This window comes from Pelodiscus sinensis, chromosome 3 (genome assembly GCF_052426305.1).
Source record: "Pelodiscus sinensis isolate ZL-2025 chromosome 3, ASM5242630v1, whole genome shotgun sequence".
Taxonomy (NCBI): Eukaryota; Metazoa; Chordata; order Testudines; family Trionychidae; genus Pelodiscus; species Pelodiscus sinensis.
Window position 1 is genome coordinate 104,434,910 of NC_143054.1, and position 27,591 is coordinate 104,462,500.

A 27,591-nucleotide genomic window follows, 5' to 3' on the forward strand; every position below is an offset into this window, starting at 1 on the left:
GTTATGTTCCCTCTTAGTAACTAGAGTATATTTAGATCACACCTTTTTTATACATCCTCTTTTAAGCAGAGGTCATAGAATTTCTCAAGAAGGTCAAGACCTCATTTATGTTGCTAGCAATTTTTCTCTACAGCAGGGCCGTCTGCGTTGTCTGGGAAAACTCCAAGCAGTCATTTTGACTATTGCATCCAGGACTGCACATTAACTACAATATCACATTCCCTTGACACACCAGTCCCTTTCCCACTCCTTTGTTGTTTAACCTGTTGTCTCATCTGTTTAGCTAGTATGAAAACATAATTTGCATTAATCTTTACTGCTGGTGCACTTGACCTTTTGCATGCCAGAGAAAATCTTTGCCTTTTAACTTAAAGCTTAACACTAATATGATGCTTCAAAAGTGGCAGTAATAGAAAAAAAAGATTGAAACTTACTGTGAAGTAAATTTGGTGGAACCCATTGTGTGCAGGCCTCCCTCTGCCTTTGAGGTAGAGAGGCAATGTGGGACAGGGATGAGCTGCACTCTTCAAGGCTTCTGGCAGCAGGAAATCATGGTTTTGTGAGCAAAAATCAAGTTGAACAATTAATTTTTTGTGCCCTCTGATGTGTGAACTATTTTTTCCATTTGTTCTGCAGACAAGTTTTGCTGTAGCTAAATCTTCTTGATTTCTCCAATGATTGAAATGAAATATTCCTCAGCCCTGTCTTCAGCTCCTTCAGTTTAGAATGGGATGGTTTGTGTGGTTGGCTTTTGCAGTCAATGCAATGCCAGGAACTGTTCTGTGTACAAGGCTTACTTAACTGTAATATGTCAGGTCTTTTTGTTTTTGCAGAGCAAGTTATTGTGAGTTAACTACTCTTAATCTTACATACAAATAGGTCAATCCATCTCTTTTCCCTGAAAGAATCTATGTAATTTTGAAACCCTTTCTTGTTCCCCAACAGTTGTTTTGATAGGGCAGTTGAAGATTGGAGACAGTTCCATTGCGATCTCAATGACCTCACACAGTGGATCACAGAGGCTGATGGATTACTGGCTGATGCCCGCGCTCCAGATGGCAGCCTGGATTTGGAGACAGCTGGGCTGCATCAGCAGGTATGTGGTGTTCAGTCATAGAACAGGAAAGCTGACAAAGGCCAGCATGGATTTGAGCCAAAAGTAAATCTGCCTATGCATAAAATACATGTTTGAGATAGTGGTGGTTGTCTAAAGTTTTTCTGGAAAATATGCCTCTATGTAGCCTAAAATTGCTTTTCTCCTTGTAATTTCAGTCTTCTTAAATTGGATTATAAATGTTTTAATCAGGAGTTAAGAATCTTAGCCCTATTTTCTGTCTTGTATTTTTTTTTTTTCCTATATGAAGGTTAATTTGGGAATGTTTTGTAAATGTTACAATTAATATATACTGTATTCCTTAATTAATTTTAAATGCTTTTAAAATAATTAGTATATCTGTAATTGGACATTGCAGGATTTAATTTTCCATTATGAGTAGAAAGAAAAATCAGTTGTTTTGTTTTTATAAAAATGTCTTGTGTAAAGACTGCAGGAAAAAAAATGCAACATTACTTGCTTTAGGTTTTGCCTTTTTCAAATTTTGTTTTCCTGGTTCTGCTCATGTATCACCATAAAGCGGAAGCAATTTTTCTGTCAGCTAAAATCTTAGTCTAATTTTGTAAAAGCAAGAGGCTAAAGAATAACAATAAAATAAATCCAAAGTAACCAACAAAAAAACAAACAAGCCTAAAGAGGCTGCAGGTATCTATATTTTAGAAGTCCAAATGTTAAATACCTGTGTGTTACAGGAGAAATTTATGATCCACTGAGCATTGATTGTATTTGTTTCGGATGCTTAGTGTTAGGACTTTTCTTCTAGGGCATTTCCTTTATCTTTTTTGAAATCATCTTCAGCTCTGTTCTAGCTGCAAAGAGATATGTTCTAATAATGTAAGCTTTTTCTGTCTGTTAGGGATATATAAAGGTTTGAGCCTGACTTTTTCTGACTTCTCTCAGTTGCCTGGATTTTTTGTGATATCCGCTGATCGTGCCAAAATTATCCTACCTAAAGTGTTAGGTTACGAATACAGTGTACATCCAGGTTCAGAGAAGAACTGGTGAAAAGTCTCTCAATGTGTGGGCAATATATTTTTTTTTAAAAAAGAGGAAAAACGTAGCACTTAAAAACATGAGGCAAAAATATAGATGGTAATACTATTTATAATGTAAAAGTCTGTTCCTTTCTTTTCAATTGTATTCAATATCCTATTGGGCATTTCTCTTTTTTTAAATTATATTTATTAATAATGTGACCTAGACTTAATAACAAGTATTTAATCATTCATTTAAAGCTGCACATTATAGATAGAAGATAATTTTAAATTACCTTTTTAGGAAAATAATATGCAGCCAGGATGCATTCTCAATGTTACAAGCAATACATCAAAGTCAGTTTAGATCAATAATAAAATTCTGCTTGGTTTTCTTACTTATGACAGGAACTTGAAGAAGGAGTCAGCAGCCATCAGACCAGCTTTTCAACGCTGAACAGAACTGGGGAAGGAATCATACAGAAACTCTCCACTACAGATGGGAGCTTTCTACAGGAAAAACTGGCAGGGTTAAATAAACGCTGGAAAGCAATCATTGCTGAGATCATGGACAGACAACAGAGGTAATAAGTTAATCAGAAATGTGGGTGTCTCTGAGCAGATGTGTTTGAGAAAATCTTATTTAGAAGACTCCAGAGGAAGTATAGGATTCTATTGCACACCATCATTAGACTGAATTTTCCTGACATTTAGACCCCATTTTTGAACTTCACCATAGAATTACTTCCTCATAAAGTCATCAACAATTGACAGCTCAGAATGTTAATGTTAACAGCTAACAAAAAAGCCCACCTCTTACCCCTCCCTACAGTTTTCTCTATTTAAAATGGCTTCACTGAAAAGCCAGGTTATTTGGAGAGACCACAGCAAGACTCAGCTAGTTCCACTGGGTGAGTTTGAAATGTAAGTGTATTTTTGCTGATTTTTAATTTTCATTAACCTGCATCTATTGTCTGAAATCCAAAAGCAATAATAATAGCGGACACAAAGACTTGAAAGCCTCATACACAAACATTTATTTATTTGTATAGACAGTCTCTAAATAAGACCTAAATCCGTTTGGAAGTACTATTGTAAATTTTGTGTAGAAGATCAAAGTTCAAGGGCAGTCTGAACTAAACATGTACATTTTCAGTATATCTGTGTGGGATATGAAATATCCCCATGTGTCATTTATTTTAATGGAAATTGTGAAACTAAATCCTCATAATGAATATTATTTTTGAGTTTTCTGAAATTAGTCTTCTCTGCTGCATACAGAATATAAACAAAATATTCTCAATTATTTTATTAGGCAAACCCTGACTTCATGTGCTACAAGAAAATGTCCTTTCCCAATATTTGTATGTGTAGAGCTTCTCCCGAATATTTTCACAGACAGTGGTCTTTTAATGGCTTATAGCATTAGGCCTTGGTAATTGTTGCAATTTGGTTTTGGGATGTCTTGGTTCATGCACACTTTTGCATTTGATATTTTATTCAGATTTCTGGAAAAATGTATTTGGAGATTTTTAAAGTAACATTTAAACTATGGTAATTTGAATGTGATTTGCCTTTCTGTGGCTCAGGGAAGAATCCTTTGATCAGCAAAACCAACTCTTGGTAACTGTCAGTAGTGTAAAACAGAGAGCTGCATGTCACATTGGGGATGTGTGGGAATGGCACATAGTATTCCCTGCTGTGGCAGTATGTCACATACCTCAATAGATTTTAGTATTTGAATGTGAATTTTGCCAACACCAGGCTTGCAGAAAATGCCTTCCTCAAAAAAACATGTATTATCTTCCACTTTTAATCAAGTTGTTTCCATTTGATTATGTGTATTGATTTGCTTCCTTTTGGTTTATCACCCACTGTGGGTTTTGTGGTTTTTAGATTGAAAGGAGAGAATCAGCAGCTAATGGACTACAGGAAGAAACTGGATGAATTTAGTTGCTGGTTGGAAAATGTAGAAAATTCCTTGGAAATGAGACCTACATTCAACCATGAACAACACCTGCAAGAATTAAAGGCAAGACAGATTAAAATGTGTATGAGTACATGTATGTTTTTCATCAATCCTGAATCTGCCATCGTCCAAATGTGGAAAAGGTTTAACCTCTGAAAAAAGGGTCTTGCTAGAGAGCTCCGATGGCCATGAGTTGGGTGACAGAAGGGCCTGTGGCTCGGAGTCCATCTGAGGTGGTGGCAACTGGGGCTGGGAAGGGGCGGGGCCAGCAGCAGACTGGCTGAGGCCAAGAGCCTGGCCGGAGATAGCAGCCACAGGCTGGCTGGGGTGGGCAGTCCTGCTAGAGCAGCAGCACTGGGGCTGGGACCCCAGTCTGGGCCAGCAGCCTAGCCAGAGCCGGTGACAGCCACAGAGAGCAGGGCCAGCAGCTTGAATGGAGTCAGTGGCCAGGAACCCAACCAGGGCAGGCAGCTTAATTGGGGTGGCTGTCAGTGACCAGTCTGGAGGGCAGGCCTGGGAGTGGAGCTGACTAGAAGGGGCTGGAATTGACCTCCCTAGTTCGTGACCAGTAAGGTCCTGAGGGTGTTGGACCAGGGAGGTCCAACCTGTAGTGTGGCTGGTGCAGGCTTGTAGGGAGTGGGGCATTGGAGGGATTGTGAAGTGTGCTCTGAGAGGGAGTTTGGGGCAGGGGCTGTGGCATGGGGGGGGTGCACTCATCTCCAGCGACCCCACAAGTAGCTTCCTGTCTCTGGTGTTGCTAGTGGAGGCATGGTCAGGCAGTTCTGCAGGCATGCTGCCTCCATCTCCCATCCCCAAGTGCAGACTCTGCAGCTCACAGCCTGTTGGCCTATGTCCGGAGGTACCTGAAAATGGAGATAGCATGTCTGCTTTCAGCAGAACCGCCTGGCCATGACTCTACCAGGAGCAGCAGAGATGGGAAATTGCTTGCAGAGGCCACAAGAGGTGAACGCCCACTCCCCATCTCGCACCCTGACCCCCTCCTAATGCCCCTGTCCAACACCCCCATTACTAAATCCTTCCATCTTAGTTAACCATCATTTTTAATTTACAGGCAGCCTCTGTTCCCTCAGCATGTTGGTAAAAAGGGCTTTACTGTAGTAGAGCCCTGCAAATCTATGGATATCTGCAGACTACGTTTGGGAATCAGATGCAGATGAAAATTTTGTATCCGTGCAAGGCTTTAATTATTACAGCTCTAGCTTGTGCTCTTTGGTTTGTTTTATTTTTTTCCTTCTAAATGCCCAAATATCAAAATCTTCAGTTAACTAAAACATTTATTTGAGTCTGTGTCTGTCTATGTATGTGTGCACTCATGCTTGCAAGCACAGTCCTCTTCAGTCTAAAGTGCTCTCTTGCCCTCTTTAGGGCTTAACGGTGGAAATGGAAATACAAGGGGAAAAACTGCAGTGGTTGAACAGAACTGAAGTTGAGGTACTTTCAGATAAAAAGATTGGTTTTCAAGAAAGAGAGAGAATTTCTGACACTTTAAGGACTGTCAATGTGAAGTGGAACAAGGTATGTATTTCCTTCATGTTGACTTTGTAGTCAGCATGTCTAGTACTTGACTCACATAGAGGCCTGTCCTCCTTTCCATACACGTGTGACTCTCACTAATGCTTTTGGTAGCTGTACCTCCAGGGAAGGCTAGACTCCATAGTGTAGAGCTGAAGTACTGTTCCAGATCTAAGTGTTAGTCATTTAAAATTGTTCAATCAGTATGAATTCTCCTTTGGTTTTGAGTCCTTCTGGTTGAACTGTCTTTCCTTCAAAGAACTTAGACTGAGAGAGATTTGTTTTTAAATAAACTGCAAAATATCAATGAAGTTGACATTTTCAGAATATCATTTTAGTAAGTAATTGATTGTCAATAATTATCATCACAGCAAATAATAAATAAAACCAAACTCTGTTTACATGGGGAAGTGTGGTGGGTCATGTCTTACCTAGATTCTCTATACTTACAGCTGGAGGAATTAGTAATTCCAATGAAATGTGACCTCTTTGGAGATTACCAGAAACTTGAGTAGTGTGACTAAGGTTGCGTGTGAAGATTGATGGAATAGTTTGATTGTGGGTCAAGGATCTGAGTATTTGGTTGGGGAAGAGAGAGTTGGTAGGTGTGGGGAGAAAGAAGAGATACCTGTATCTCTTGCTACCTCCTCAAACAAAGTAACCCTCTTTCTTTCCCCCAAATAATAATGTAACCAAATTTGATTGGCTCTAGTAGTTAGTAGATATACATTTTTTAAAAAACCTCACCTTGTATATTGGTACATCTTGCATGCCTCTGCTAATATCTCAAATAGCAGGCAATGTCACAGGTTGGGCACGTAGGCAGAAAAGATTGTCTCTGATCTATCTCTAAATTCTGTGCTGTCTGACTCAAACTTAATACAGACACACATGCATGTGTACACACATGTTAATGTGTGTCTAAGATATGTATATAAATGCTATCTGAGCACAAGGTGACATTATTTGTGATTATTAAGTAATTTCTATGATGCCTTGTTTGCTGTCTAAAGAAATCTTTAATTGTCAACATAGTCTTACTATTTTTGTATATTTTGTGATCAATATTTTAGCTATGTTAAGTTTTGCTGTAGCTGTTAAAAAGCAAACAGCCTTATGTTGTTTTGCCCCTTCTATGATGTGTTGTAGTTGTTTCAAGAGGTACCTGAGAGAGTGAGAGAACTCGAGGCTTATGTTCAGCAGCTCTATCCTGTGACACAGTCAAAGCTTTCTGGTAAGTGATGATGACTAAAAAAAAAAAATTGTATTAATTTGGGTGAAGTGGAGATTATAATATGAAGGTTATTCTTCAAATAGTGTCCCCATGGGTGTGCCAATGCATGTCACAGTCTCTGGGTTTTAAAACCTGTTCAATGTGTAACAAGCTGGTTAGCAATCCTAACAAGAGCCGTCTAAAGTGCCTTGGGGAAATCTCATATAAAAGAAATGTTGCATCTGTAAAAACTTTTGTCCAGGGGCACAGAGAGAATGCAACTTATGTCTAAGGGCTCTCCTGATGCAGGCTGCCCTATGCCCAGCTTTGGAGCTGGCATGGTCCAATACTGCATCCAGTGCTTCAGCTTGGGTACATAGTTCACTGGTGTCAACGGGCTCCTTCTGGTACCAATTCCCGTTATTGGTAACAGTGCAGACTGGACTGAGCAAATCTGACCAAGAGGCACTGGGCAAAGGATACTGCTTGAGCCTTGTGCCACTCTGAACTTGCAAAAGGGCCTACCCCTGGGAAATACCGCTCCCTGAAAGGACCCTCTACCAACTCCAAGAAGTAGTAAATGGCCCAAGTTGACAGCACAATCAATGCCCTCTTGGCACCATGTCAGAGCTGCCTTATACAAACTGCTATAAGGGCAAGGTTGAGCTGTATCTGCTTGTGGATTTTCTGTCCAAGCTTATTTCCTTGTTTCACTCTGGTCAAGACATGTACTTACAGGTTCTTTGTCCAAAGCCTCTTGTGATGGATGAGAACATAGTCTGCATCTGCAGACTGTCAGAGAGGCACTGGCCTCTTGCTTGAAGTGAAGCTATTCTGTAGGTCAGCCCAGTTGTTTGTTGCTCTCACAAGTTGTGTCTAGACTACATCCCTTTTTCAACAGGGGGTGTAAATTAGACACTTCAAAATTGCAAATGAAGCCGGGATTTAAATATCCCGCACTTCATTTGCATAATTGCATCATGGCACCATTTCGAAAAAGCACCATTTTGAAAGTAAAACTGTGGCCAAGATGCGGTTATTTTGAAAATGGCAGTCTAGACCGCAGTTTTACTTCAAAATAGTGCATTTTCAAAAGTGCCATGATGCGATTATGCAAATGAAGCATGGGATATTTAAATCCCTGCTTCATTTGCAATTTCGAAGTGTCTAATTTACACCCCCTGTTGAAAAAGAGATGTAGTCTACACACAGCCACAGACAGGATGAAAAGTTGTCCAGTGTTTGCCCAGACAATCGAATCTTTGATCACAGCTTGCATCTACTGTTATGAGCTTGTGAAGGGGTTCCAGCCAGCAGTTGTGATGGATTACACAGCTAGGGTGCAGGTGTCCTCAGTAGCCTTCCTTGCGCAGATGTCAGTTGAAGAAATTTGTCAAGCCGCAACCTCAAGATGGGGCTGGCATTGCCAGAGCACTTCCCCAATCTGCACGACCATAAACTCTGAACCTACCTCCAAGGATTCTGTTTGTGACTGCTCTACAGTACTATCGACATGAGCAAGCTCTTGAGAAAAAGTTACCCACTTTTTTGTATCTATTGTTCTTTGAGATGTGATGCTCGTGTCTCCAAGACTTGCCCTCCTGCCCCTCTGTTGCAGTTATCTTTAAGAAGAAACAGAGAGTGCATAGGGCTGGCAATGCATAATATAATGTGCCATTGCAGCTATTACAAAGGCAAAAATCCCAAACTGTGCACCTAGGAGCATGCACAACTACAAAGGAATGGACATGAGCAATACATCTCAAAAAACAACAGTAATGATACAGAAAGGTAGATAATTTTTTTCTTCAAGCTGTCTAGTCCATATCTGTATTCCACTGTCCTCCCTCATTCCTTTCTGCTGCATGTCATCTCTGATTACTGGTGGGAAATGAACTTGTGGTTGCTGTATTCTGCCCTTTATCTTCTCACTCAAATGCATAAGTCAGGGTTCATATGTGGACCAGGTGCCACAGTGCTTTCACCATTCTCATTCTCATAGGGGCATGCTTACCTATAGTGGAATATAGATAGGGCCTATACATCTCAAAGGTCTTCCAATTACTATAAGATAAGTAACTTACCTTAGAGAATGGATCTGTTGTTTCCTTTCCTGCCCAACTGTAATCAAGATGTATATGTCCATGTGCGCTCTGTTTTGGACTTGACATTTTTAGTTCAGCTAGTTATTACATCTCTAGCAATGATGATTCAAGTTTAATTTTTACAACATTTCCTTTTTTGGAAGTCATTGTTTTATAATGAATATGAATTATTGGGTCAAACTTTATTGGCATAAAAGCAAGTGACATGCATTTTGTTTTCTCTCTCTTTTTGTGCGATGTCAAGGTGCTTCAGATACCAGTCTTGATATTCTTTCTCTGTAGATATTGGAGTGAATTTGTAGATCTTTCAGAAAATGACATTTTTATAGTAGTCACCCATATTGCTTTGGAGTTGATTATTTTTGTAAATATTAAGGAAAGAAAATTTTTAAAAATTCTGAGTGTATTTATTGTTTTAGCTCATCCCGCTGTCCAAAACGTGGTGCTACTGTCATCTTCCTTTGAAGCTCCAGTACAGACTCAGCAGGTTTTGGAACTTTCTGCACCTGCTGATCTGGATAAAACAACAACAGAACTGGCTGATTGGCTGGTATTGATTGACCAGATGCTCAAGTCAAACATAGTCACTGTGGGAAATGTGGAAGAGATCAATCGGACAATTGCACGAATGAAAGTATGTGTCACTGAGAGGCCAGTAGTTTTAATAACACAAACCAACTTTAGTATTTTTTTAAATTTCCATTTATTCTGTGGAGAAGAAATAAAGATAAATCATTATACCTTACTGCAGTTAGTATAGTATTAGTTGAAAATTACTGCTATTTGAGAAAATAAAAATCTGCTGTGTATACCGTAGTTGAAAATTTTTCTGTTTTCCATGTTAAGCCCTTCATCCTACATCTTCAGGGCCAATACTGTTTTTATGTCTAAACATTTTGGTATGGGGAAGAACTGTTGTAGATAGACTGTATATGTGTAGGGACATTACCGATATCCTTTGCTGGTATATGCCTTGGGTTGAAAGTCAGTAAGTCAGTTTTTGGTAAGTGTAGAAAGCTATGTTCATTATCTATGTACTATAAGGATTTTTTAGATGACATTATAATGCAAATTAATTTATTTCCAGTTAACTTTAAATAAAAATTGTTGTAAACTAATGTTTGTTCCTGATCATAGTTCACCCACGGCCAAGCCAGGACTAGGTATAGATGTCTGTGAGTGTCTACATTAGCATTTATGATCATTTATTTAACTTATATGAATTGGAAATCAATCAGCATGAGTTACAACATGACCAAAAACCACGGCCTAGGCAAACCCTAAGCAACTGTTTGTATTTGGACTTTTAATGTCAGAATTTTTCAAAGAAGAAATCAGCATATGGTAACTTTAGAGACGTTATGCTTTCTTCTAACTTCATAGCATTCATTACGTGTGGGGATAGTAATTAGCAATTGACAAAATCACGCAATGCTTGCATTTTTGGATACAATACATTTTTGATTGTCAGGCTGATTTTTCTTTTGTCCCTTTAAAAATGATTATTACTTAGTAATATCCTTGTGATAGTCATATCGTTGTAAGAAGAAACCCTTCTTACTTTATAGTAAGAAACTAATTTACAAACAAGAAAATAAGAGCCAAAAATATTATGCAGCACTTCCAATGAATGTATAGTTCACATAGATGAATCTTCAATAATAGCCAATTAAAATAAAGTAGCTTTATGAGATTGTGACACTGAAAGTGTTCTATTTGTAAAATAGAGATGGGAACAACTATGTAGAAGTACAATCTGTTTTAACTTCATAACTGCATGCAGTCCAGAAAATACGTTACAATTTGTATTTTCTAATTAAAAAAAATACTGTATTGATTCTTACAGATCACAAAGGAGGATTTAGAACAGCGCCATCCACAGCTGGATTCTGTGTTTACTTTGGCTCAAAATTTGAAAAATAAAACTTCCAGTTCAGATGTTAGGACAGTGATCACAGAAAAATGTAAGTTTTCCCTCATATTTTTTGCAAACATAATCAATTTTTCATTATAATAAATGATTTTCTTTCCTAATAAACTATGAACATTTCCGCTAATATTAGCAGATGAAGTTATACACACATAGGATATAGCTGCCAAAACAGTCAAATGACTTTGTTTCCCAGTGTTATTTAAAAACACAATTTTGCTGCTGCTTCACTGTTTATTTCTTCAGTCGAGGGGGAGAGGTATCTTGGGTAGGTCAATATAAAGTGGCTCACGAAAGGCTTGAAAACAGCTTGCAAAATCCTTCCTGCTTATTCCAGTCGTCATATTCAAGTAGTATAATAATAATAATGAATTGTTTACTTCATTATCATTGTGAACTGCTGTGTTCAGTGCTTTTTATTTGAGAGCAATGTAGACTGTGCTAATGTTTTTGTCTCTGTTGGGTTTGGAGTATATATAAAATAAAGCCAAGAGTTGATAATTGAGTTGTGTGCTGAAAGTGGAAAGAATCTTTAATAGAGATGAAGAGTGGAAAGTTAAATTGAGCATGTAATGGGAGGAAAGTCTTAACTATAATATGGAAAGGATATTTCTTATCTGTAATAATAATATTCCATAAAAACTTCAGAGAGAACGACTTGGCCCTGTATTTTTAAAGCTATTTAGTCATTGCCGTACTCAGTGTTTCAATGCTTAACTGACTTAGAGACTAAATCTCATTTTCAAAAGGGAGGTAGGCAGTTAAGAACCTAAATCCAATTTACAATCCCTTTTGAAAATGAGATTTATACATTCAGTCAGTTAGGCATTGCAGTGATGGGTGCCACAATGCCTATATACTTGCAAAAGCTTCAGAGGGGTAGCTGAGTTCGTGTTCTTTAAGTTTTTCCAGTTACAGACTAATAGTCTAGCAGCACCTTAAAGACTAACCAAACAGAAAGATGGCATCATGAGCTTTTGTGGGCACAACCCACTTCTCTAGATGAAATACTTTTTTACATGCTTTCAGAAATCTGAGGTCTGAGTTAAATGGATAGCCAGTGTAGATAGTTGTCTCAGGATTTTTTTCATCCAGCTTTGCAGAGAACATCTGAATGGTTTGGAGATTCTCCTCTGCAGGTTGCTAGCCGGTGAAGAACGTTACAGCTGGTTTCCCTCCTGCTGTTGTTGCTTCTCCTATATCAATGAAATAATTGATTTTTTTTTTCATCAGCAACTGCTGTTTGCATTGGAACCTAACATTTATCCAATATAGTAGTTTTTCTCTATTTGCTGCGAGAGGTGCTGGAGCTCTTTTTCATAGCTCTAATTTAGCACTGAAATTATTCCTGAAATCATCCTGAAGCTGCCTGTCAGATTGAAGTTGATGACCTTAGTACATTTATACGCCAACACAATAGCTTTTTCTGGTGTAAGTCATTGTCAGCATTCTTCAGTGAGAGACTCATGAAGCTGAGTGTAGCATTTTTTTTAAACTGGAAAAGGATGAGTAAAGAGGCCCTCATTCTGATAAGAGACCTCTTATGGTTTAGAATACTTGAAAATAATTTATGAGAAATTGGAATGTCCCTTAGGACTATGGATACTATTGATTACAAAGGTGATAAAGTAACCTGATGTTTCAGTACTGAAGGAAATGGTAAGTGATATAATAGAATTGCCATGTCATTTAGAAATTGTGATGATACCGTCAAACTTTAAGTAATCTGTTTGGTTGACTTTGACAGTGGTTTGCTTATCCATGCACAGAAAGTTTTTAAATCTAAAGTCCGTAGAAGCCCTATTCTATTTGGAAGAAATTTTATTTTAAAAATAGTAATAAAACATGCCTCGTGTATGCAAGACATGAGAAGTAATTCTTTTGCTCTGCCCTAATTAGGCCTCAGCTGGAGTATTGAGTCCCCGTTTCAGGAAAACTATGGACAAATTAGAGAAGGACCTGAAAAGAGCAACAAAAATGATTATAGGTCTAAAAAACATGACCTATGAGTGAAGATTTAAAAAAATTGTTTGTTTAGTCTGAAAAAGAAAAGCCTGAGAAGGGACATAACAGCTTTCAAGTACTTAAAGAGTGTTACAAGGAGAAGAGGGAAATTATTTTCCTTAACCTCTGATAAGACAAGAAGGAGTGATCTTAAAATACAGGAAGGGAGGTTTAGGCTGGACATTAGGATAAAATACCTGACTGTTAGGGTGGTTAAGCACTGGAATAAATTGTCTAGAGAGGTTGTGGAATCTCCATTGTTGGAGATTTTTAAGAGTAGGTTAGACAAACACCTTTCAGGTAGTGCAGGGGACAGGACTTGATGACCTCTTGTGGTTCCTCCCAGCTCTAGTATTCTATGATTCTATGTAGATAAGTAACCCATACCATACCATCAATAGTGAAGTAAAACTCTCCATGGATTTTTTTTTCCAAAATTCTGCTTAAATATTCTGTGTGGCAAGTTGTTCCTGACTAGAGGCTTTCTTTATATTATGAGTTGGTAATTAGTACTTAAAGTCAAATCAAGGAGACTTATTTGTATCAGCAAGGTGGACAGGATTTGAATCTGTTCAGGAGAGAGAGGTCTCCTCGTCATTAAGAATTCAACCAAGTTGTGTGCAAATCTAATTGAGCCGCTCTGTAACTTTGGCTGGTTTAATTGGTAATGCTTACCTCTGTGTAGTTTTACTCTAAAAGCAAAGGAAAATGATGATTTGTCAGAATTCTAGACTAATAGGACATTTTGTAATTTCACAGTGGGGAAATCTGATTTGTTTTACATTTTCTTAGTTAATCTTTCCATCTAGTAACAGCGTTATTTGTTATTACCACTTCAAACTTTCAGCATAGCTAAATCTCCTCGCAGATCTTGAACTAATAATACTAAATTAAGAGGAAATACATTGTAATGAATGATTATTGTATCTTATTGTAAAAACTACTTATGCCAGGACTGACCTAGAACCTTTTTGGTATATTAGTGTACATTAGAGTTGTTATATTTTTTCTTTTGGGTGACATTTCTATATGGGGAAAAATCCTAGTGTAGAGGGTTATACTACAATTAAATGTTTTGATTGGTGTAGCTTATTACAGTCAAGAGGCCAAGTTATGCTGTCACAAGCATGTTTCTGCAGGTGTAAGCTGTGTCTTTGCTAGGGAGAATTAGCCAGCTATCAATGGCAATGCCATAACATTTTTCTGATGTAGATGTGGTATTATACTCATACTTTATTATTTTGTATATAATTATAATGTAATTTTATACAAATGAATAAAGTCATCTTAACTTTGTTCCTTATTGTTTACCCATCAGCTAATCTGTATATCCACTTCTCCCTTTTCTCTTATCTCTGATATTCAGCAGAAATATTTTTATGGGTCTTGCAGCAGTTCTGTATGCAAATGGTTTGCTTTATTTCTGGTGGTCACAGGAAGCAATAGACAATGAAGTAATGGCTAGTGGATGTAACTTTCTGCAATCTCCTCTGCAGTGGAAAAGGTCAAGAACCAATGGGACAGTACTCAGCATGGTGTGGAAGTACGGCAGCAGCAGCTAAAATACATGCTTTCTGACAGCATACATTGGGATGAGCAGAGGAAAGAAATGGAACAGCTCATAGAACAGAATGAGATCCGTTTGCACACACTTCTTCAAGCTCCTAAAGAGACACTTATCAAACAGATTTCTGAAAACAAAGTAAGATCTTGTTCATGCGTCATCATTCCTTCCTTAGGCTGTATGCCTTGATTGGGTCAATCATACGTCTTCTCTGACTTAGAAGTATATGATTCAGTATTGATAACAATCTTTTGACAGGTTCTCTGTGCTTGTTTGAATATATACTTATCAGTTTGTATGCAAGTATATAGTCTAAATAGCCATGTTTATTTTTGTTCAGAATTCCTAAGACTCTTGTTCGGGGAAGAGAAGTGAGTGTATGGTCTATGCGCATGTATATATGTTTATATAACTGATATATTTATAGCACATTCACTTATTATCTCCATCTAATACATTTCCGTACTTAAGCATAGGATTAATGCAGCATCAAGCTTGTCATATGGTCACTGAACATAGTGCATGTTATTTCACAGTTACTTCTTAACCCTACTGGTGTCAGTGGACATGAGTATTAAATATGGGTTAGCTTATTCCAAATTTGATCTGAGCTGTCAACCAAGATGTGACCTGCAAGCCCCTTTAAGGCAGGGCTGCTCAGTTTTGGAAGCCCCAGGGGACGCAATGATACCCACACAACATGCTGAGGACCACAACTTAAGCACGGTTGTAAATATATGCAAATAGTTTCTTTCACACTGACGAGCATGAATACAAAGCTTAAGGCAAGACTACACAACATACAGGCCCCATTTTAGTCAGATCTGCTGATATTGATAAAATGCAATATTTACCGGATTTCTAACCATATGACAGCACTTTTAATGAGCAACGACAGTTCAGCAATTTAACTACTAAAACACATATCAACAGAAGACTGTTATATTGATTACTACCCAAGCCCCAGCTCCAGCACAGACCTTTCTCACCCTAGCCTCACTGCCTGGCTCCACTGCCACCTCACTGTCTCCACTGCCTTGCCACGTGCCTCTGGCCTGCCCCCCAGCAGCTCCTGCTCATGGGCCAACGTGGCCTGGCTCGGGGAGGCACTGCCACTGTGGCAGATGCGGCAGGTGTGCTTTGCTGCTGCCTTTTGCCACCTCCCCCCCGGTTGGCTGGCAGCTCCCACACATGCGCAGACACGGCTCCGCTCGCTGTGCAGATGCGGCAGGCGTGCTGTGCTCTGGCTTTTGCCTCTCTCCCCACCTGCTGGCCAGCAGCTCCTGCGCACGAGGCTTGGCTCAAAGCTGCGCAGCTTGGTGCTTGGCTCAGTGCTGCTGCTGGGGTCCCAGCAAAGGTGCCCCGTGGGCCACATGCGACCCACGGGCCGCGTGTTGAGTCTCCCTGCTTTAAGGCAGTGCTTTATAACTTTGGGGTAATTACCTCAAGGGGTAATTTGGCACATTTCAGAGGGTAATAAGTTTAAAATACAATAGGTGTTTAATTTTGTTGAACATAGCGTATGAGAAAATGGAATACAATAAAAATGATTAATTTTAATTTTCTTTTTGCCATTTTAAAAGTAGGAGGGGTAATCTGGTTTATTGGTTAAGCTTAAGGGGTAACAGTGCCAAAGACGTCCCGCCGCTCCCGTCCTCCGGGGCAAGAAAAGCCCCGTTCGTAACTGCGGATCCGACATAAGTCGGATCCGCGTAACTCTGGGACTGCCTGTATATCATTCCCAGTAAAGAGAACAGGCCTACAAATCCTAAAGAAAAATGCCAAACTCTCTGATTTTAATGGCGAAAGGTGTACGTTTAATATTACTTTAGAGGTTTTACTTGGAACACTGTACTAGAAAAATTATATGAGGCAGACTTTTTGAAAAATATTTCTACTTTGAAGTTCATCTTTATTTTTACTTTTGTATTTTGCTTACCATCAGCAAAGATGGGCAGTGAAATGCAGACTAGAACTTACGTAATTCCTTGGGTTCTTTGGCAAATGTTTTCTTTCTCGTTTCTGTTTGAATAGTATATTATTGACTATTGAAATGTACAGTTCTCTGATAATAGGGGATTTACCTCAGACAAGCAAATCTACTTATAAACATGTTTTACAGTTAGTCAGTAAGTAACAATTCAAAATATGAGGAATCAGACTTTTATTTTAATTTGCTCTGATGCCTTGTTTATTTTCACTAACTTTACTTGTTTTGGAATTTCTCCTTAGCTGCTAATACAAGAATTGCTTAAAGGGGACATCACTGTGGCTGCATTCAATGACCTCTCTAATAAACTTCTTCGGGACTACTGTGATGATGACACAAGGAAAGTGAAGGAAATCACTGACCACTTAAACATATCTTGGATAAACCTGAATCAAAGGTAACTTCAAGGCTCTGTTTGCTGTTTTCAATAGTCAAAATATTGGGCATAAACTCATGGATATGAGAGGCTCTCATCGGTCATCTGTTCTTTTTTTTTACAGCATGCAAGTTTATCACAGTTCAGTAGTCACACACATTAGAGTAGATCTGGTTTTGAGTATTTCTTTTGATGTGAGCTTCCTCAACTGATCCAGGGAGATTTTCTCTGTACACCTATTGAACATCTTGTCAATACATGAATTCTGATGTCACAATTTTCCTTTATTCAGTCTCACATCATTGTCCATAGCCATTCCTCTCTGTAGCTCCTTGAACAATTTTTTTCCCTTCATTAAGATCCATACCTTTTGGATATTTTTTAATAGTTTCAGAGTTTCCTTTTTTGGGAGTTTTTAAGTATTCAGTTGACTCTTCTAAAATATGTGAATTCCTACAAACCTCTTCATATCTTGATGATCCTTTTTCGGAAGTGCCTCTTGTTGTTTTTGGGGGTTCTATCCCATATGTGGTACTCTTCATTTTTCAACCTGAATTGAATAAGTAACTTGAGGAGCTGTAAGAACAGTAAATTATTCTTCTTCTGAAATTTACTTATTTCCACTCATTGGTAAAGATTTGAGGGCTCAAAGTCTTTAAGTAAAAATATAGTTCTGCACATATGTGCATAGTACTATTGTGTGAAAGGCAATCAAATCTCTATTTAGATCCTGTTTTATATTTTTAATAGCTGATAGACAAATGATTTAAGAAGAGTATATGACTGATATTAATAGTGTTACCAAAAGATTTTAAAAAAGACAAAAAATTGTCTTATCCAACAATTTAATATGGATCCAACAGGAAATTTAACGATGTTTTCAGGGGGAAAATTCAGAGTTTTTGAAAGTCTTTTTTGAAATAATGTCGACCAATGAAACTGCTTTTAGTAGATGAAAATGAAAGAGATGAGCTAGAGAAATGGCTTATGGAAGTTGCATAAGTGACATTATGCGCTTTGGAGGGAGAGGAATAGGTGACTGCCGTGGCATGCAGTTAATGTCAGAGGTAATTAAGAAAGCACTGTATACAATCTTGTTACTCTTTGTGGGAGGCAAAATATACCTTGGTTCTTTGCGCTTTTGATGTGGCAAGAAGCATACACAAAAGCTCTCCTGGCTGTTTCCAGAGATGACAGCTGAAATGGTGTGAAACTTTGTAGCTCGTCCTGAGTGATGTTTTGAGAGAGAAAGAGAAAATAAATAAAAGTGCATCCCTCTTTGGCTGTGTCTTGAGATAGAGGCTGAAATTTTCAATGGAGTTTGAAAACTTACTGAAGTTCTTTGGGATTTGGGCACCTAAGCCTCTGTGGATCCAGACACATTGTGGGGAAAAGGTTTTTGTTTGACAGAGTTTCTCAGTCCCCCCCCCCCCTTCTTCTCCCCCCCCCCCGCCCCGCAGTGTGGACCATATAATACTATTGAGGATGTCTCATGGATCAGTTCCTTAGAAGTCTCATTGACATTACGATATGGATTTTGGGTCATCCCTCTGACCATTGCTGTGATTGCCCATACGAAAAAAGAATGGAAGTAAAAATCTGAGCTTTTGTATGTGATTGACACCCAAGGCTATATACTGTACAATCTGGGATTTAATTCACATGGGGCATTGGTGGGGGAGAGAGAGTTTGGTGCACAAAGTTTAGTGCTATGACTTATGCTTTAAAGATTTATGTGTATAATATAATTTTAGAAGTGCTACGTAGTCTGTTCTAGCAATATCCATGCAAAGAGAAACCAGGAAGGTTCTTTAGTTACGTTAGCAGGAAGACTCGTGGTTCTGAATAGCATCACAATACAGCTGTAAAACATAATTCCAGCAGAACTTTAAATTTTAAACAGCTCATTTTAAAGCCATTGACATTAAAGAGATTTAGTTCTCTAGTTTGTGGTGTAAATTGGATATGTGGTTAATAACATTTTTATACTCAAGGGCTAAAACTATGGTAATTCATCAGTATCCTCACAGCCTCAATAATAGATTACATTCCATGTCCTCAGCATCCTAGTTGTTTCTTCCTGATGCATTCTCTCCCCTGCACCCACATTTCTACATATTGCAGGGTATTTTAGTTTGCAGCTGAAAAACAAGTTGATGGAATTCAATGGGCTGGGAAGAACCTAAAATTAAAAGGAGAATAAATTCAATCTTGATCATGACTTTACTGGTAGAATTCACACATTTTTTTTTTGCTATGCACTTTTTGAGTCCAATGTCACTTTCTGCAGTTTTTTGGAAGTCTGGAGATCATCCACAATCTTGGAAGACCATTGTCAGAGTATCTATCGTTTCATGACCGGATTTGGACTCCCTTTGAACGAGGCTTGCAAAATCTTGTTTGTTATGAAAGGTGGTTACAAATGTAGTGTAGAGTTCTCTTTTTTTTCCCTCTTAGTTTTTGGATTTGCCATCTGTGAGAATGAAATGACCCAAGACCTAGTCTATACTTACATGAAGATCAATGCTCAAGTGATTGATCTGTCAGGGTTCAAGTAAGGATCCCTGAGGGTGCCCCTGTCAACTCTGTACTCCATGAGGATGTGTGGAGTAAGAGAAGTCAATGGAGGAGTTTCTCCTGTTGACCTCTTGCAGTGGGGCCACCCCAGAAATTCAGTTTATGGTACGTTGTCTAGGGATGTAAGGAAGTAGTTGATTGGTTGATTAAGCAATAAGCTAAAGCTTATCGGTTAATGCTGTCAATTACACGTGTTTAAATACAGAGCCGCAGCAGGGGCACTTCAAATGTAGTAAGGGTCCAGGACCAAACTCTGCTGCGGCTTTGCAATTTAAAACACAGTAGGAGCTGGGAAGCCTAACCATTCCCCCCTGCTCTCCCGGCTCACACACACACACCTTGGCTCCTACTGTGTTTTTAAATTGCAGAGCCACAGCAGGGTTTGGTCCCAGAGCCAGAGGGAGCCAAGACTAAGCCGGGATGCCTTCCCTTATCAATTAATCGAGCAGTCGATAAAAATTCTGTCAACTACTCAATTAGTAAATTAACCACATTTCAACATCCCTAACGGTGACTCCAGCTATAAAATTCTTGTAGATGGAGTTGTGTGTCTTAAATCAAATTTCTCCTCAAGTATAGACCTGGCCTAAAGTCTTTTCTATAACAATGTGGTTTACTGCTAGGTCATCGCACAAATCCTAGTTTTTCTCCTAACTGGCAAATGGAAAACTCTCAGGTTACCCACATCAACATTCTCAAACAATTGCTGTAGTGTTCATGCTGTTAGAATATGTGGAGGCATACTTAATAGCGCGTCTTTCGGCTTTCCTTCAAATAGCTTGAAGATTATAGGGAATAATAACAGGACTGCATTCTTTCCCTCAATTTCAAACAAGCAGGAAGTTTGAGATACTAAAACTTAGTGCAGCAGCCATCATTCCTAAGTGATAAAATTAAGAGCAGTGTTCAGCTCATCACCGGTGCTTAGGCTTACAGATCCAGATCAGTTTTCTTGGTTTATCCTTTGAAATTCCATCTTGTATTCCCACACATAGATGGAATACAAGCTGTCAGGAACAGTATCCCTGATGATGCCACAGCACAACTGGTGGCTGAGCTCTGTGACGTTATCCTCACACACAACTATTTCAGATTCGGTGACAATATATACCTCCAAACCAGTGGCACTGCTATGGGCACCCGCATGGCCCTACAATATGCCAACATTTTTATGGCTGACCTGGAACAACGCTTCCTCAGCTCTCGTCCAGTAACGCCCTTTCTCTACCTATGCTACATTGATGACATCTTCATCATTTGGACCCATGAGAAGGAGACTCTGGAAGAATTCCACCATGATTTCAACAGCTTCCACCCCACTATCAACCTCAGCTTGGACCAGTCTACACAAGAGATCCACTTCGTGGACACCACGGTGCAAATAAGTGAGGATCACATAAACACCACCCTATACAGGAAACCTACCGACTGCTGTGCCTACCTTCATGCCTCCATCTTCCATCCTGGACACACCGCACAATCCATTGTCTACAGCCAAGCACTAAGGTACAACCGCATTTGCTCCAACCCCTCAGACAGAGACCAACACCTACAAGATCTTCACCAAGCATTCTTGAAACTATGATACCCACACGATGAAGTGAGGAAACAGATTAACAGAGCCAGACATGTATCCAGAAGCCTCCTGCTACAAGACAAGCCCAAGAAAGAAACCAACAGAACACCACTTTCCATCGCCTACAGTCTTCAGCTAAAACCTCTCCAATGCATCATCAGTGATCTACAACCCATCCTGGACAATGATCCCTCACTTTCACAGGGCTTGGGAGGCAGGCCAGTCTTCTCAGGCAGACAACCCGCCATCCTGAAGCAAATTCTCACCAGCAACTATACACTGCACCATAGTAACTCTAACTCAGGAACCAATCCATGCAATAAACCTTGGTGCCAACTCTGCCCTCATATCTGTGCTAGCGACACCATCACAAGACCTAACCAGATCAGCCACACCATCACTGGTTCATTCACCTGCACATCTACCAATATAATATATGCCATCATGTGCCAGCAATGCCCCTCTGCTATATACATCGGCCAAAGTGGACCGTCCCTACGTAAAAGAATAAATGGACACAAATCAGATATTAGGAATGGCAATATACAAAAACCTGTAGGAGAACACTTCAGTCTCCCTGGACGCACAGTATCAGATTTAAAGGTAGCCATCCTGCAGCAAAAAAACTTAAAAGACCAGACTTCAAAGAGAAACTGCTGAGTTACGGTACACCTGCAAATTTGACACCATCACCTTAGGATTAAACAAAGACTGTGAAAAGCTAGCCAAGTACAAAAGCAGTTTTTCCTCTCTTGGTGATACCTCCTCATCAGCTGCTAGAAGTGGGCCTTGACTGAATTAACCTTGTCATCTCCAGCCTGATACTGGCCTGCATATTTATACCTGCCTCTGGAAATTTCCACTACATGCATCTGACGAAGTGGGTCTTTGCCCACGAAAGCTTATGCTCCAATAAATCTGTTAGTCTATAAGGTGCCACAGGACTCCTTGTCGCCTTTGAAATTTGTCTATTTGAAAGCCACCTTAATTTGCAGCCTTTTCTTCCAGTTCTCATTGCTATTTTACCTTTAAATTTATTCCCTTGCCTGGGAAATAAATCCTTACAGAAGGAAATGATTTTGAAGTCAAGACTTCCTAATTGCTTTGATACCTTAATTTCTTACTCTGTGCTAAGGTACATGGCTTTAATTTTAGAGGGTGTTTTGTATTTTTAGGCCTCATTTATCAGCACCCCATCTTTTGAATTAATTGTCCATTATTATTTCTTCAACAGGAGAATAAATGTTCAGGCATGTTCCCACCAGATCTAGAGCCAGAAGCATTAAAGCCACAGAGGCTTTTAAAGGCTTCTGCTCTGTCAATAGTTTATATTAGCAGAAGCTAGCAATTGGAGTGTTTAGGAACCACATAGTTTCTCAAAGATGGGAATTATTCAAGCAATATTTCTTGATAGTTATAAAATATGGTTTAGACTTGTGCTTGAATGACAAGTATTTTGTACACCACCACTGAACTTAACCATGTCAGTTACACGATCAAGGGCTCATGTTCCAGTATGTCCAGCAATGTGATATATGCCATCATGTACCAGCAATGTCCCTCTGCGATGTATGCAGGCAGTCCCCGGGTTACGTACAAGATAGGGACTATAGGTTTGTTCTTAAGTTGAATTTGTACGTAACTCGGAACTGGCTCCAGATTCAGCTGCTGCTGCTGAAACTGACCAGGGGCTGACTACAGGAAGCCCAAGGCAGAGTTGCTCTGCCCCCAGCTTCCTGGAAAAAGCCACTGATCAGTTTCAACAGCGGCTGAATCTGGAGCCTGGGACAGAACAGCTGGGGCGCTGCTGGGTAGGTCCCCCCAGGACCAACCCGGCAGCACCCCAGCTGCTCTACCCCAGGCGTCCACAACAAAAGCCTGGTCTGCTGGCGGGGCGCACTAGCTGCAGCCGTCCCTCCCCCCCCCAGCAGACCCAGGGAGACCCGGAGGAAAGCTGCGGAGGCGGCGGGGTCCCGCGCCTCTGCGGCTTTGCTCCGGGTGTCCCTGGTCTGCTCGGGGTGTCCCTGGTCTGCTGGGAAGGCTCCCCAGCAGACCATGGACACCCCGAGCAAAGACACAGAGGTGGCGGGGTCCCGTGCCTCTGCGGCTTTGCTCCGGAGCAAAGCCGCGGAGGCGGGGACCCCGCCGCCTCTGCGGCTTTGCTCGGGGTGTCCCATGTCTGCTGGGGACCCCCCCCCAGCAGACCAGGTACACCCGGAGCAGCTTTTCTCGCACCGGAGGATGCGGTGGCGTGACCACTGCGTGTCTGGGTGGTCCCGCCACCACGAGTTCTGGGGTGAGAAAAGTCCCATTCGTAAGTGCGGATCCGGGGACTGCCTGTATTGGACAAACTGCTTAGTCACTTCACTGAAGAATTAATGCCCACAAATCAGACATCAGACATCTCCACACAGAAAAACCTGTTAGTCAACATTTTAATCTAACTGGCCATTCCCTTAAAGATCTGAAAAAATGTGTCTTACTTCAAAGTGACTTTAACACCAGATTACAGAGGGAGACTTCAGAACTTTTATTTATGCTTAAATTCCACACATTGCAAATGGGCCTTAATGAAGATTCTATTTACCTTACACATTACAAAGACAACCTCCCCGCCTTTTGATATTCATAGTAACTCCAGATTAGCCACTTACTGATTTACAATAAGTTATTTCCTTCTTTCTTGCCTCCACCTTCTGTTCTAGTAGCTGATTTGTTAGTTTATAGTCTGTTTACTTTTTTCATTGTATTCCTTTGTTATATTTGGTCATGCCAATTCACTTTCAGAATATGATCTGAATAAGTGGGTCTGCCTCACGAAAGCTCATCACCTAATAAGCTATCTTGTTAGCCTTTAAAATGCTACATTATTTTTTTTCCCTTTTGTTTGACCAAGATCAGACTTACACGGCTACCTCTCTATTAGAATTATTTCACATTTATACAATGTTTTTCCAGGGTGCCAATAAAGTAATGTAGAGACCACAGGCTTGATCCTGAAGGGAACTGATTATCTGCAACTTCTTTTGTTTCGTGATCACTGATGTTCCTGGGGGAGAGAGCCCCAGAGCAGGGTGGCAAGCAGCTGGGAACCAAGTGCAGCCTATAGAGGCTGGTGGCAGTAAGGCTGCTGCCGCAACCCAAAGGGGGCTGTGGCAGCATGGCAGAGCCAACATGGACAGGGCTATGTGCCGCCCAGCAGTGGGGTTGGGGGTGTGGCATCAGGGCTGGGCAGCTTGGCTGCCTGCCTGGAGTAGGGCTGGGACTGGGACTGGGCCTGGCCATCAGGCAGCCCTACCAGGCCAAAGGAGCCAGTGGCAGGGAGGAGCGATGGGCTGAGAGGCAGATGGCAGGGGACCTCCTCTGATCTGGCAAATTCCCTCATCTGGGACTTCTCAGGTCCCAAGAGTGCCAGACCAGGGAGGTCCAATCTGTACTGAAATTCAACCACATCTATCTTCAAACACAGCAGCTGCTTTAATACTGTTGAGCAAACATTGAACAGCATAGTTTGTTAGGAAGGGGGTAATAAGAGAATTCATTTTTTTCATTGAAAATTTGAGAATATAAGGAGGTTGAATGTAAATGTATGAGGTTAGAATTTTGGCCAAAGTACTGAGGAAGGTCCTACTCATACAAAAAGGACAAAGGGTGAGAATTTTCTTTTTTATGTCTTTTCTAAATGACAGCATCTTCATAAACACTTTAACAATCTTTTTATGGTGCCAGTGGCAGTTTAGTTCTGCCTTGGAGGGAAGAGACAGTTTACTTGTAGCAGCATTTTGGATAATAGCTTCTGGTAGATGTGCCTATCCAATGAAAGAGTTTTACTGAAAATACTCACTTTCATTTTGTCCATATTTGGGAACAGTACATCAAATGCAGCTTCATACAATGCAACGTATAATTGGTGATGGTTAATGGATATGTTTTTAAAATGCTAACTTGCAACAATTTAGAGTTGCTACATTTCTATAATAAAATTGTTCTATCACACAGTTTTATTCTGATTTTTTTGTAGGAATAATGTGAATGAGACTATTTTAAATGTTATAGCAACCACTAACGTCTTTTGAAACTATTCCTTGTGATTTGTTATGATGTTGCCTGAGCATATCCGTATAAAAGCACAACTGTGTGTAATTATACAATTGGAAACTACACACTGAAATTCCCTTTTCTGTATGTCTCTTTTGGGCTAGATTCTGCCAGCCTTATTCAGGTATTCTTCTAACTGAGTTTACTCTTTGGTACAAAGGTACTATTTAGCCTGGCAAAATCTTGTTTTGTGTTAGAGATGGGCGTGAGCTAGGTCCCCCATATTTGATCTGTCCACGGAAGATCAGCAAAACTTCAGGTCTGTTTTATGGAATTTTGGTCATTTAAGTGTCTTTTTTTAATCATATTTAAATTTTGCTTATTATTTATGAGGTGCTAAGTGCTGAAAAATCCTAGATTTGATCATTGACCTGTCATGTCACCAAAAAGTTTTTCAGTGGGTTTATTGTTCACAAGGCCCTTTGAGCTTGAATCTTGTAACCAGGGTCTTTTTGGGGTTATAGTTTTGAATTATGGCATGTTCTTTAGGTGTGTTTTTTGACCACAGGGAGAAAACCAATAGATGTTAAATATGACACTTCTTTCCTAGGGTACCAAAAGATCATTGATATAGGATATTTCAAACTTTATTGTTAAATTCTTGCTGTATGAGAGAGTCGCACTGGACAGAAGGCCTGGAGAAATTAAGGTAGTCAGAGGCCACTGGTTTTGCAACATTTAAATGGTTTTCACCAAGAAAATTCTGTAAGGCAAGATATGTCAGTACAGCTAGCTGTTTTCACCCTAATTGGGGCTGTTAGCTAGTGTTGAATAAACACTGTCACATAAAGGCAAATGCCTCTAGTATATGTGGAAGTCCTGTATCTTTTGGCTCTCCTAAAGAAGTGCAAATGAAGTACATCTATTCCACTTTCTACAGTGTTGTAATGTGTAAAGTATATACTGTTTAGGAAATGGTTTCCATTCACAGCAACAGGTTACTGCTTTCTCTTCAGATGGTGGTTGCAGATAACAGCAGCGAGGAAAACATTCTAAGTGTGGAAATAACAGCTTCTCACACTCACAGTATCACAAACCCTTTATGGTAACACAGAGAGAAATGCTAGGTTTTATTGAATAATTTGTATCCTTCTCATGCTCCTAAGGAGTTTGGGTTTTATACATTTAATCAGTGCAGAATGACAGATACACATGCAATGTTCCAGGAAAAAACTGACTTAACATGTAAGAAAACAAATGTAAACAGATTGTACAGTTTTTTTTAGTGCTTTATATTAATTAATCTTCAGATCATCTTACAGTATATTTATTTATGATTCTCATAAAATGTCATGAAGAAAAAATAATTCAGATGTGTCTTGTGTGCTTTCAGAACTGGTGATAGGCAGAATGCCTTGGAGGTTGAACTGAAGATAGTGCAAACCTTACTCAGGGATCTAGAGGGCTTCGTCAAGTGGATGCAAGAGGCAGAAACTACAGTTAATGTCCTTGCAGATGCATCCCAGCGGGAGAATGCTCTGGAGGACAGTGCCTGTACTGGGGAATTGAAAAAACAGATACAGGTAAGAGCATGAGAGATTATTGTTGTTGTTGTTTTCTGCTTTCCTGCTTTTGTGAACCTGAGCAGGGAAAGGTGCTTAATAAACTGGAAATCCTGCATCTTATTCAATAAAACAATATTTCAGAGTGACAGTGGACAGGGATGGAGTTATTGATTCAATGAATTTAAGAATCCTTATTAGAGATGAAAACAGGGATGTCCAGACTGATTCCTGGGTCATCTGTATTGCTCAGGCACTAAATTGTGACCCTTCTGGGAAGTTGTATTAGGAAGCAAATGTATGTTCTGAATGGAAAATGTGCTCCCTGAGCTAATCCCAGTCATTATTTAACCAAAGTGCTTGACTCTGTCCTGCACTAGGGAGCACAGGTATAGGAGATGGCCTCTTCAGCTGTCTCCCGCATTCCCCCTCCTCCCAGACACTTTCCCTGCAGCCCCAGTAGCAAAGTTATTGCTAGCTGGGACTGCTTTGAGCAGTTGCTATCCCTTTACTGTTGCTCAGCAGCTCCCTTGCTCATCACGAGCTGCATTATATGGGAGTGAGGGGAGAAAGTGGCTCTGCTTTCTCCATTGCCTACTTTCTTGCCAGACTAGGAAAATTAGCAATAACAGAATAGGAGTTGTAATGCCTCTACCTGAGCCTAGGGAAATAGCTAAAAAAGAGAGGTGTTCTCTCTCCCCCTCCACCCCCAGCCACTCAGGAAAGGCCAGAAGGACTCTCCCAAGGTAGGCAAACTCCAGCTACTCCCCCTCTCTGTACCCAACATGCCCCTGTTACTGGACTATGTGGGAAGGAAAACATGGACTCTGCCTTAGGGACATAATTGGAGAAGAGCATGCCAGAATATATGTACAAAAGGGTTGATTGGAGACACTTGACCTCTGTGTAATGGTATGTTTGAGCCTCAGTCTGAAAAGGTTGGATCGCACTAGATTAAAATAATTTTTCATGTTCCTCATTTGTTCTAGGAGATAAATGGTTAAAATGTTTTCTAAAGAAATATGGATTCTTTGGTTTACCCGTTGACATAATGTGAAATCCCTTC

General features: G+C 40.0%; 1 protein-coding gene across 9 annotated transcripts in view; it reads left to right on the forward strand.

Moving 5' to 3' along the window:
- The window catches only part of UTRN (utrophin), a 559,106-nt gene that overhangs the window by 232,153 nt on the left and 299,362 nt on the right, over positions 1–27,591 (forward strand). For all 9 annotated transcript variants that reach the window (XM_075924350.2, XM_089777288.1, XM_075924351.2 and 6 more), the window contains 10 exons: positions 946–1,096; positions 2,497–2,672; positions 3,985–4,120; positions 5,444–5,593; positions 6,740–6,824; positions 9,328–9,542; positions 10,755–10,872; positions 14,339–14,544; positions 16,639–16,793; positions 26,357–26,546. In XM_075924350.2, coding sequence (XP_075780465.2) covers positions 946–1,096; positions 2,497–2,672; positions 3,985–4,120; positions 5,444–5,593; positions 6,740–6,824; positions 9,328–9,542; positions 10,755–10,872; positions 14,339–14,544; positions 16,639–16,793; positions 26,357–26,546 — 1,582 coding nt within the window. The remainder of the gene's footprint in view (positions 1–945; positions 1,097–2,496; positions 2,673–3,984; positions 4,121–5,443; positions 5,594–6,739; positions 6,825–9,327; positions 9,543–10,754; positions 10,873–14,338; positions 14,545–16,638; positions 16,794–26,356; positions 26,547–27,591) is intronic.